An 11829-nucleotide genomic window follows, 5' to 3' on the forward strand; every position below is an offset into this window, starting at 1 on the left:
CTGTATGACAAACAACTTTGAAAAAAGTCCCTTACCTGACTTCACAGTTCCCCGTGTTGTTTGGGACCATAATAACTCTAAGAATTTCCTTCTGAACCCTTTTTTATACATATTATTTAAGTATTCTCTCTTTAGATTAGCTCCTTGCCTCTCAAGAATGAGAAAAACAAATCTTTTCTCTACTGTTTTTCTTGGTAACGTGGAGAAATCTCACAAAGCAAGGAAGTTTTCAAAACAGGTTTCCCTGCCCTAAAAGAACTCTGATGCCAGGTGTTAAAATAATGAAGTTATAGAGGTCTCATTATTATTAGAAGGTCACCTTTGAGGCCACTTTATTTAGTAAATATTAGACATCTAATACCTGATGATTTCAGGCTTCTGGGTTGGATCTAGAGGCAAATGTGGTTTCTATTTTGTTTCGTTTTTTTTTTTTTTAAAAAAAGGACAAGATAAATGAGTATTTGTGGCTTTTCAAGCCATATGTTTTCTGCCTCAACTACTTAACTTGGCAGTTATGGCTCGAAAGCAGCCATTCATTGTATCTACCAATGAGCATGTCTGTGTTCCAATAAAACTTTATTTACAGAAACAAGCAGGTGACTATAGTTTTCCATCCCTTGGTCTCAAAGAAAGCTGATCAAGTAGAGAAGCCTCCAGGCTAATGCTTTAAACTCACTAGTTTGCCTATAAGGCCATTTATCACTGGCTTCATTTGCCCTGCTAACTCCTAAGGCAGTTCCCACCTACCTGACTCAGGCTGAGATTTAGATGCCCTTATTTTGAACTTTCTTTGCATCCATTAGAGTACCTCTTAGAATGCTCACATCACTTTGTATCTGTTATTTACCATGCATGAGTGCCTCAAGGTTAGAGGTGTCTTTTCCTTCATACACAGTACCTAGATGAGAGCCTCTTACGTTGTTGGTCTTTAGCTTATGTTTGTTGAAGCAATTCCAGCTTTCTCTTTTTGTGTTTTCCCATATTTCTGTGCCAGGAAGTGCTCCTGAGGACATGTGGGAAGCAGGCAAAATGCTCTTCTTTGAATAAGACTGGCTCAATGCCAGGGACAGTTGGGGTGGGGGGGGGCAGGGAAACCTCAGGCAATAAACACAAACAGGTCATTAGTCGATTCTGTCATTGCGAATGGACTTTTCACTATTGTTCTTGATCGTCCCTCAACTATTGATAGGGTCTCTTGTGAATTCATAACTGGCGCAGAAAAGCACATGTGATGGCTTATCTTGTCATACTGTCAGTCAGCACACCCATGGCCTAAGATTCCTTTTACTGATCTCAGATGTCTCTTAAAGGGCACCTTGCAATGGTATTTATGAAAGATACATTATTATGATGTCATTGGTACCTATATATCAAATAAGTTAGGGAGTGAACAAAGGAAATTTCTCCTGGCTAAGTGTTCTGTATGTTACTGGTCTCTGGGGTAAGTGTTCTGCACTTTACAGGGCCTCCATGTCTGAAGAGGTAGCTTGTGTAGAATTTGTCAGTTGGATCAAATGTAAGTGTCTCAGAGGACCCTTTTTGTCTAATCTTTCCTCTCTAACATAAAGCACTGCTCTGTGATGTATATAAAGTGCAAATTCAGGTTCTCAGGCATCATATTTTCTTCAAGGACATGCCTGCTTTGGGAGCACCATTCTCTACAGGATTTGGTGTGCCTGTTCAAGAGAAAACATGTAAAGAAAATCACCCCTGGAGGGAGAGGAGTGGCTGATATCTGTGTCTTGTTATGTGTGTCTGTGTGCACCTTCCTTGTTTCCTATGGTCCATAGTCTCCATGGAATCTTTGCTGGCATTCTGTAAAGAAAGACTCTCTCACATAAGACAATCTCTACCTGCCCCCAACCATGGTATATACTGTTAGATGCTCCCTACCTTGTTCTTCAGGAAAGCCATGGGTTTGGTCTATTTGAAGAATTTGGCATGAGAGAAACATAGATCATACGTCTATCTCAACACCTAACCAATATTCTCCCTACAGGATGTTAACTCCCCTATTAGAATTATATTTAACACCTTTTTAATAATTTTTTTCATTGTAAATTATAGTTATTCTTTTTGGGGTTTCAGGCAAATAATATTTTGCCACCATCCCCTTCCCTCCACAAGTGTCCCCTCTACACACACACACACACACACACACACACACACACACACACACTTTAAAGTGTCCAGCTGACACTTTAACATGTTTTTGCTGATATCTAGCTCAGTGTTGGTCCATACTATGGAATAGTCAGGAAAAAAACACCATCCTGATTCTAGAGAATCTCCCAATGTACACGATAAATAAGGCTCTTATCATAGGCGTTCAATATGAAGGCATCATATACAGAAGTAATTCTCCTCATCTATGAGTAGGCTTGATAGATTTGAAACACATGCCCATTCAGTAATGGGAAGAAACAGGACCTTCTTCACTCAGCTCTTCATTTTCACTCAATTCTATCTATGAAGAGAATTCCTAACAATAACTCTCCAGTAGAAAGGGCATTCTGAGCTCCTAGATCTTGATTTCTGAAAACTATTCTCCAATTAAAGAAACCAGAGCTCCTTTTAATAGTAATTGAATCCAAGTCAGAGGCAGGAAAGAAAGGTACAAGATGAGCTTGAAAGGTACAAGATGATCTATCTTCTTGAGCCAGAAAATAAGGAAGTAATCGAAAAAGGATAGGAGCAATTGGAAAATACACAGAAGAGCCAATCTTGAAGGAACCCCAGTGACCAAGGCTGGAACAGTTTAGCAACAAAATAAATAATGGTTATATTGGATTATATCTCATAAAATAAATAGCCCTGAGGTCAGGCTGATGTAAATACTCGAGCAAATAAAGGGACAGAAAGGAAAGCACTTTTCCTCACAAAATAATTATGGTTAACAACTAGAGGGGATGAGAAAAATCACCCAATACCACAGTAATATTGTTGCCGTCAAGATCCACTAACATGCTAAAATTTTAAGGGGAGTCGATATATTTGCATGTTCAAAGTAAATATCTCCCACAAGAGATGTATTCATTATAGAAGTAGAAATACTGACTTTGCAAGGAGAAACCCGCCAGTCACTTTCTTTACTAACTGATTGAGGTTAATAAAGAGGCCATACCCTGCAGTGGAAGTGTGTGGTACCAGGGATAGAACTCAGGTCCTCTCACATGCTAGGCACGTGCTCTACCAATTGAGTCATTTCTCCTCTCATGTAGGTTTTGTTATTTGTTGGGTTTTTTTAACCACAGAAAATGCATCATCTCAATCCATGATCTCTTTACACTATTGATATTGAGCACAGATAAATCTTTGATAGGAAGTATTCTGTATATACTGGAGGGTGTTTAATAACATCCCACATCTCTGCCCAGTAGATGCCAGTAGCACTGTCATTGCTACCACCCCAATAACATTAGAACCAAAATGTCTCCAGTCTCCTGAATGAAGGGAAGCCACTGGGTTTTACCATTCTTGGAGAAAGCCCAGCCAGCCCTCTTCCTTGCTCTTCCTTGAGATGCTCTTTAAAAAATTTGATGAAATCAGTTGGATTAGCATCTTCATTAAGAAAATCTTAGAGAAGCAATCTATTTTACTGTTCATGTTTCAAATTCTGTGAATAAAGAGTAGAAGAGGTTACTTCACTTGAACTTTTTAAAATCCAAGTATACTTTTTATGCAAAATTCTATTAAGAATTTTAATAGAATAGACAGTACATGCCATAAATGTGGTTCTGTAAGTTCTTTCAGGAGTCATTTTATATAGAATCAAAAATTAACACTGTTCTGATATACAGGTAAAAACTTATCAAAGGACAACCACAAGGGAACCTAGTCCTGAGGCAAATGATCTGTTCTTGTGGTTGTATTAAAAGGGTACCCAGTCCAGCCAAGCTCATCAGACCTCTCCTGCTAAACCAGACCCTTGGCTCTAGACTCTCTTAACTAGCCCAGGACACAGAGCCCATGTGTATTCCTGATTTTCTCTCATGATGCAACTGATTCTTGGCTGAAACTTCTGGCACAAGTACTTCTTTGTGCACATATACCCATAACTCTATTCCAGGTACAGCCATCACTCAACTCTTGGCTGAAGTCATGAACTAATCCCAAAACGTAGGACAAATGGAACCCTTGAGGTGCTAAGGGTCATCTAGCGAACGTGCTACTCTGTATGGGTTGAGCTCAGACCTAGATGTGCCATTAGATGCGAAGTCATACTGTTAGAAAGCCGCCCCTTCTTTATGGTGACAGAGAATCTATTGTTTCAGTTTGAGTTATGTTCTGTTTATGTCAAGAAAGAATGATTTCCCATGTATGATAATAATGTGAAGTATCTTTAAAAAATTTTTTCTTAGGGCCAAACTGTGAATGAGTACAAAGAAAAAAATGTTAAAGAATATATGCGGCATGAGGATCTAGTAAAGATGGCAAAAGAAAAACTCAACTAATATTTGAGGATTGGTGATCTCAAATTCCGTTTCTGAACTTTGACCACCTCTTTATTCTTCTCTATCTACCACCTACCTATAAATAATAAGGAATGGGATGCCTTAAAAAATATATATGTATATATATGTATATGTATATATTACGCTGGAGCAATAGCACAATGGGAGGGCATTTGCCTTGCACGCAGCCAGCCCAGCCGAGCTGGGTTCAATTCCTCCGTCCCTCTTGGAGAGCCCGGCAATCTACCGAGAATATCTCGCCCACACGGCAAAGCCCGGCAAGCTACCTGTGACATATTCAATATGCCAAACACAGTAACAACAAGTCTCAAAATGGAGACGTTACTGGGCCCGCTTGAGCAAATCGATGAACTATGGGAGGCCAGTGTTTGACAGTGTTTTTATGCTGCTTCCTGTAAAAAGAAAGAAAAAGGGGGAGATGAGAGAAAATACATGTTCGTCTTTACAAATAGAACCCAGGAAGATCAAGCCTGTAAACAGTGGGGATGGATACCTGTAATACTTGAGCAGAATTGGGACAAATGGTTTTAAAAGAAGACAGAGTGACATTCCTCTTAACCCCTTCATGTAGTATAGTTTTGGAAATAATGTCCTAATATTTTTTTAATTAAGGTAACAAAGGTGTGGGGGGAAGGAATTTAACACTAAGAGCTAATGGAAATAAATGAACCCAATTGCATTTAAATGACTATTACAACTAAATGGAAAGGGTACCCATTTATTAATTATTAATTTTAAAAAGAACTAATCCATGTGACTTATAAACACAGTATTTGATTGTACCCATTGAGTCTTGAACTGGGGGAGATAGAATTATAAGCAAATCTTGAACTCTTATTTTAGTCTGTTTTTGACGTACAGATCATTTTGGACCATTGTTAGTTATAGGATTCAGCAGATTCGCACATGAGATGACAGGAAGAGCAGGACTCTCACTGTGGGAGGAAATATGCCCACATAAGGAGTGGAGACCGGCAAAGAACTTTGTGGTAGCATTAGAATCAGCAGGACTGGTGATTTCTAAAATATGTATGTGTACATGCTTGCAATGTGTGTGCATGCAATGTGTGTAGGTTTATATATGTATATGTATATGTATATATATATGTGTAGGTTTATATATATATGTATATGTATATGTATATGTATATGAGTACATATGCATATTTAGGTGCATGTGTTTCCTACAAACTTTATCTGCTAAGAGGGCTTAAAGGTCCTAGATTACCTGTTAGTAGCAATGAACATGCACGTATCAGTAAGCACACATAGCGCCCAAATTGTTTGGGTTTTGGGTTTTAGAGCCACATCCTGGGGCTCAGGAGCCTCTGCCAGCTTAACCCAAATCTTTAGCTCTAATAACATTCTCATTGGAAGACATCAGGACTCCTGAGAGAAGTGGCTGACTACAGTGTGGACGCCTCAGAGACACAGCAGATAAAAGATGAGCCTGCCTTACACACCCAATCATGCCAAAAATGAAGTAAGCTCAAATAGGGGTGTGTCACCAGGCTTCAGCTTTGAAGAGCTCCCATTTGCCTGATCTGAGGCAACCTTAACATCAAAGCAACTCGATGTATTTATGAATATGATCCATTAAAAAATGGTAGGCCTTAAAAAAATGGTAGGCCACGAGTCCTTCCTAGTAATAAGTAAATTAATAAAAGAGAAAGGAGATACTGCTTTTGGCAGAATGCTGAATGACAAGTAACAAATGTGGAAGGAGGATAAAGTGGGACTGTCACCAGTTTGCAATTATCATAATGACTGAGTTGCACTCAAATCCTCAATGGATACTATATCTAAGGGCAATTTGAATTAGGAACTGTGTTTTTTGCATAGTCTTAAATTATCCTCTCAATTGCCTACTGACCGAAGAAGAAAAGCATATTAGCAGACAGGAAGGAATCAGACTTCACCTGGACTGTGTGATCAAAAATAATACCACCAGTGAACAATCACTGAACGCAGTTTGCCTGAAGATGCAATATTCCGAGAAGAACATAGTATCACTGAAAACACTGCTCAGAATGGTATGTCTTAGAAAACCATTAGGGCGGGTTGGCAAGGAGATATGGGGAATATAGTCTTCAAAAATGTTAGTATCATGGGGCCAGAGAGCATAGTGGGTATCGCACTTGCCTTGCACACATCCCACCCAGGTTTGATCTTTAGCACCTTTTATTTTCCCCAGATCTCTGCCAGTAGTGATCCCTGAGCAGAGACCCAGTTTCATATAAGGAAGAGAAAAGGTACCGAAATAGTTCAGATTAAAGAAAACTAAAGAGACAACTAAACATTATACCTAATCCTAATAGAGGGGATGCAGGAGGAAGTCATACAGGGAACTCCCATATCCTCTCTCAACTGAGAGCATCTTGATTTTTTTTTTTGCTAAAATAGATTCTAAAAATTAAACAGAAAAGCCATTCAGGAAGTTACTGTGTCAGTTTATAAAATTAGGATGTGGACATTTACTATTGTTAGAAACTATAAATTTACTGTAGTAAAAATCTATACTATGATTACATAAGTAAATATCCCTAAATACTGAAGTTTCCCATTAGAAAAGGTGTCATGATCTTGTTTGTTCATTGCAGCACTCTTTACAATAGCCAGAAACTGGAAGAAACCTGAATGCCCAAGAACAGATGACTGGTTAAAGAAACTTTGGTACATCTACACAGTGGAGTACTATGTAGCTGTTAGAAAAGATGAAGTCATGAAATTTACATACAAGTGGTACAACATGGAAAGTATCATGCTAAGCAAAATGAGTCAGAAAGAGAGGGATAGACATAGAAAGATTGCATTCATCTGGGGGATATAAAGTAACAAAATATGAGATTAATACCCAAGAATAACTGAGATCAGCACCAGGAGGATTATTCCATAGCTTAGTGGCCAGTCGGGCATTCTAGAGGGAAGGGCAGCTCAGATAGAGAAGGGAACACCAAATAAAGTGTGTTTGGAGGATCCTCCCAGGAGGGGAGATGCATGTCAAAAGTAGACTATGGACTGAACATGTTTGCCACTCAATGCCTCTTTTGCAGACCACAACACCCAAAAGGAGAGAGAGAACACAGGGGATTGCCCTGCCACAGAGGCAGGAGGGGATGGGGGGATGGGGGTGGGGGGATATTATCCATGGTGGTGGAAAATGGGCACTGGTGGAGGGATGGGTATCTGATCATTGTATAATCAAACCCAAGCACAAAAAATTGTCAATCTACAACTGTACCTCATGGTGTTTCAATAATAAAAAAAAAATTTTTTTTAAAGAAAAGGTGTCATGATATATGCAGTTTCCTCTCAAGACTCAGTAAAGAAGTGTTCCCTGTATAAAGGAGAGAGAGCACAATGATGACTCATGAGCTAGAATGTTCACAGCAGCTGGAGGAGGACAGAGGGTGTATGGTGTGCTTTCTACAGCGCTGCTTCTCAAAACTTTCTGATAAGTTGGAAATTATTTCCAAATGAGAGACTGAAAAACAAAATGGTTGTGATCATTAGTGATGACTGAATGTTCTGATCCTTGTAAGAGAGCTTAATAAAATCTAACAAAACCATTATATGTGGAAAGCCAGCCTGGGAAGACTTGGATTCACCTTTGAAAGTATAATGTCAACCTCAAAACACCGTCATTTTAAATAAGTTTGCTGGTTTTCTTGGTCTCTTCCTCTAATGCTGTTCTTTGAAATCCCATATAACTGTGCTCTAGGCAGCTAACGTACTTATGTAACCCCTCAGATTTTAGGTCTGTGCATCCATGGCAGAAATGGCAATAGACTGAGGTATATAGCCCACCCTCTAATACAGAAGTCTGATACCTTTTTTCTGGCAAGGATCATTTGGCTATTTATGACCTTATTCTCAGGCCATGCAATACAGTCAGACAGACCTTGGGCAGCTGCCAAGAAGCTTGTCCTGTCATAGACCAAGACCATACCTCAGTATTTCATGAGTCTTAGATGGCCCAGAGGACAGGCGTTCTCCACCTCTGATCTAAAGGATTGTGGAAAGAAGCACTGACCCAGGGTGTGCTCTCCAGGCTCATACTGGTTGGTTTTATAGAGCTTCGATGCCTGGAATGCAATAAATTAGGTGACTTGTCATCCCAGAGCTCTTGGGCTCAGTACTGATAGAGTATTTCGAGACTTTGACAATAGGATAAAAATAGAAAGCCTTAGAGCTAAGTCATGAACTGCCCTCCACACTCCATTGGTGATTAACCCAGGTTTTATTATCCAGAAAGACATGACATTCTTTGCAATAAATCAGAAAAGAGATACCTTTAATTCCATCTTCAAGACTGGGAATCCACTAGTCGAGAGATAGTTGAATCAGATATGTATATGTGTTCACATCTGAATGGCAACCAGCCTTATTTTTTATTCACTTTTCTTTGCTACCTAGTGTGCAAACAGTAAGATTTGTCCTCCTCTGGTAATTAAACTTTTTTTTCTTGAGTGAAAAACATATTCATTTAGAAAACTCTTCAATAGTTTTTCTTGTTTTTTCCCCTGGGATTCAGGGACGACCTGTATGAGATTTGTTACAGAGTCCTGGAAGAACTTTCAGACCAGGGACTCTCTGAGGAGCGCATCAGGAGGAACTGTCTCCTCTAGTCTTGGAACCATAGGCAGAAATAACGCAATGTGAGTAGGAAGCCGAGGAGAATGCTCTGCTAAAGGAGAGCTCTGTGAGGCCTTGGAGCAGCGAAGGGAAGTGGTAGAAGTCCTTTCACTTGCCAACTAAAATAGGAACAACCTAAACTAAAAGAGGCCTGAGAGGGTCCTTTGGGGCCCTGCTGGCCCAGACCAACCAATGTGGCTGTCTGTCTCTCCTCCCTCCTCTCAGCTTTAACATCCCTATCTTGGCTGAGGATGTAGGGACTTTTCTCAGTTTTAGGTTTGGGGCTTCTGCCAATTCCCAGCCTTCCTGAGAAAGTTCATAAGAGCTCTTCTAAAAGAATGGGTGGAAGAAGAGAGTTGCCCAGGCAAGGCCAGGCCACACGCCTGTTTGCCCAGCTGTGAAGTGAACATAGAGGATGACTGGCGATGTGGTGGGTTTGGGCACTGGGCTTTCCTCTAGGCTTCTCTGTCTTTGTTCTGCATTGAGAAACAACCATCTATGGTGGCTCCCTTTTTAAAAGGCAGAAATAGGGAAATGTCTTGAATCAAAAAGGATTAATAGATACAAATAGGCATACGGACATATCATTGATATACTGCTGAGAGTTCTTTTTCTATGCAGTGATGTTAGTTAAGCCTGTACCCCTTCTAGAAGCTTACACAAGAGCGTTAATAACTTCCCTTTCATTATGCTCACCTTTGAAATGCACTGATTGTCTTTCCTTAGTTTTTCTAGTTGCCTTTGGGGGAAAAAAATAGAGGCTAAAAAAATTAGATGCCTGAGGCTAAAACTGACAAGGAAGGAACTTTCTCTAAGTCAAACTCTCTAGTCTCAGAATTCAGTTTGCCTCCAGGAAGCTCATTTTCATCTCATTCTTGGGACTCCTCTTTAAAACTCATAAGCCCAGTTCCAGGATACGCAGCCTCAGTCTTGGTCTAAGCCTGCTTTTCATTCCTAACCTACAGTGGCACTCTTCATCTGCTCAGCCAAGTTCATAGGGATGTAACATACATTGATTGCCTCCAGGAATTGCTTAGTGATCTTTACATGCCTTGGTTTGATGGTTCTATGTTGTCTGTGAGTTCTGCTTGCAACTAGGAGTGTGTGTGTGTGTGTGTGTGTGCGCGCGCGCGCACGTGTGTGTGTGTGCATGTGTGTGTGTGTGTGTATCAACTGAGTGACTTGGGCAAAGTCTATGCAGCAAGTCATGAAACTGGTACATGAACCCATGAATCTTTTTACTTCAAAATTTACATAATTGCTTTTATGGCACTGTTCTATCCCTGCCTTTGATATAGGTAGATTTGTGTTAAATTTGGGGTTTGGGTTTGTTTGCTCACATAAAAGCCATTTAATAAGTGTGTGTTAATTAATGAATGACTATTTTATGGTGGTCTTGTGTTTTCGTTCGGTCCAATGTTGGGCCGGCTTCTGTGAGCTAACTGCTGACTTGTGGTCTTAGCAGAATTACAGAACTCATTACAGAGGACTGCCTCTGAATGATTATTCATTTATTTAATAGCAGTATCAGGCTAAATAAAGTCAAAAGTTTTTAGCCTTTCCTTCTAATACTACATTTTTTTTTATTTTCCAAATCTGTTAGCTAAAGTGAAGAATGATTGGGGTTTCTCATATCTGCCATGTTTCAATATTTTACAGCTTCTGGATCTCTTCATCCAATGGGACTGGTCAACCTACCTTGCTGACTATGGTCAGCCCAACTGCAAGTACCTCCGAGTAAACCCAATGACAGCTCTGACCCTGCTTGAGAAGTGAGTACTCAGTCCAGATCTATTTTGGGAGGTGGGGAATCGGAGTATAGGGTGGTTAGTTTATAGAGGATAGTTTTCTCTGAGGCAATACCTCCCAATACTTCAGCAGGAATCCCATTCTTGATTTTTCCATGGGTGTATCAATAGCCCCCTATTTTATTTAGCAGGCTACTCTGCCTCCTATAGTCCTTCAATTCCTTGCTATTAGCCAGGCCAAGCGTGAGTCAGGGTTGGACCCCAGCATTATCTTGGAGTTCAGCAGGACAACCTGTCATTAACCAGAGGTGACGAGACAAAAGGGAAGGTCACCACCAGGTTGAGCTTTGCTGTACTAGCCCAAGAAATCTCTTGGAGAAGGTATCTGACTGTTGCTCCAGCTGTCACCTACTGCCAATGGTTGCTTCCACACAACTGTAGCATCACCGAAGCATAGGTATGACCACTGAGGTTGGGTTAGCCAGTTCTAGAACATCTCGCAGCCAACCAGCATGTCACCCAAGTACTAGGATCTTTGAAGCCTTGCCAGCCTGCCTCTTACTCTTGCTAATCTAGTAAAGATACAGCAGGCTGGAGACCAAGACCCAGGAAAGAGAGGATCTTCTTTTCACCAAATTATTTAGCATCCACAGCTTCTTAAAAGTCTCTTAGAGGAGAACTCTGCATCTCAACCATGTAGTATGTACATGACAAGTCAAGCAGTCCTCAAATCCTAGAATCAGAGTCTAAATCATAGTCAAGTCTTAAGGGAAGGAGAGACTGAAGTGTGTCTCCTGTCTTCTTAATACAGCAGTGGGAGAGAAAGAGAGGAAGTGGGTAGTGGAAAAGAGATATGTGTTTGAGCCAAGAAACCAAGAGCCCAGAGTGTAGCTTTCTCCAGTCCAAGACAGAAACTGATGTTTCCATTTTAACTTTGTTTCCCATGGTTCTCTCTCCCAATGACCTTCCTT

The 11829-nt window shown here is 40.3% G+C and overlaps 1 protein-coding gene across 1 annotated transcript in view; it reads left to right on the forward strand.

Annotated features, from left to right (window-relative positions):
• EXOC6B (exocyst complex component 6B) overlaps positions 1 to 11829 on the forward strand; it is a 598998-nt gene that overhangs the window by 582367 nt on the left and 4802 nt on the right. Inside the window, exon 21 of the mRNA XM_056129778.1 lies at positions 10770 to 10882. Within this exon, the coding sequence (XP_055985753.1) occupies positions 10770 to 10882 (113 nt within the window). The remainder of the gene's footprint in view (positions 1 to 10769; positions 10883 to 11829) is intronic.

Source organism: Sorex fumeus, unplaced genomic scaffold, assembly GCF_029834395.1.
Source record: "Sorex fumeus unplaced genomic scaffold, SorFum_2.1 ptg000006l, whole genome shotgun sequence".
Lineage (NCBI taxonomy): Eukaryota > Metazoa > Chordata > Mammalia > Eulipotyphla > Soricidae > Sorex > Sorex fumeus.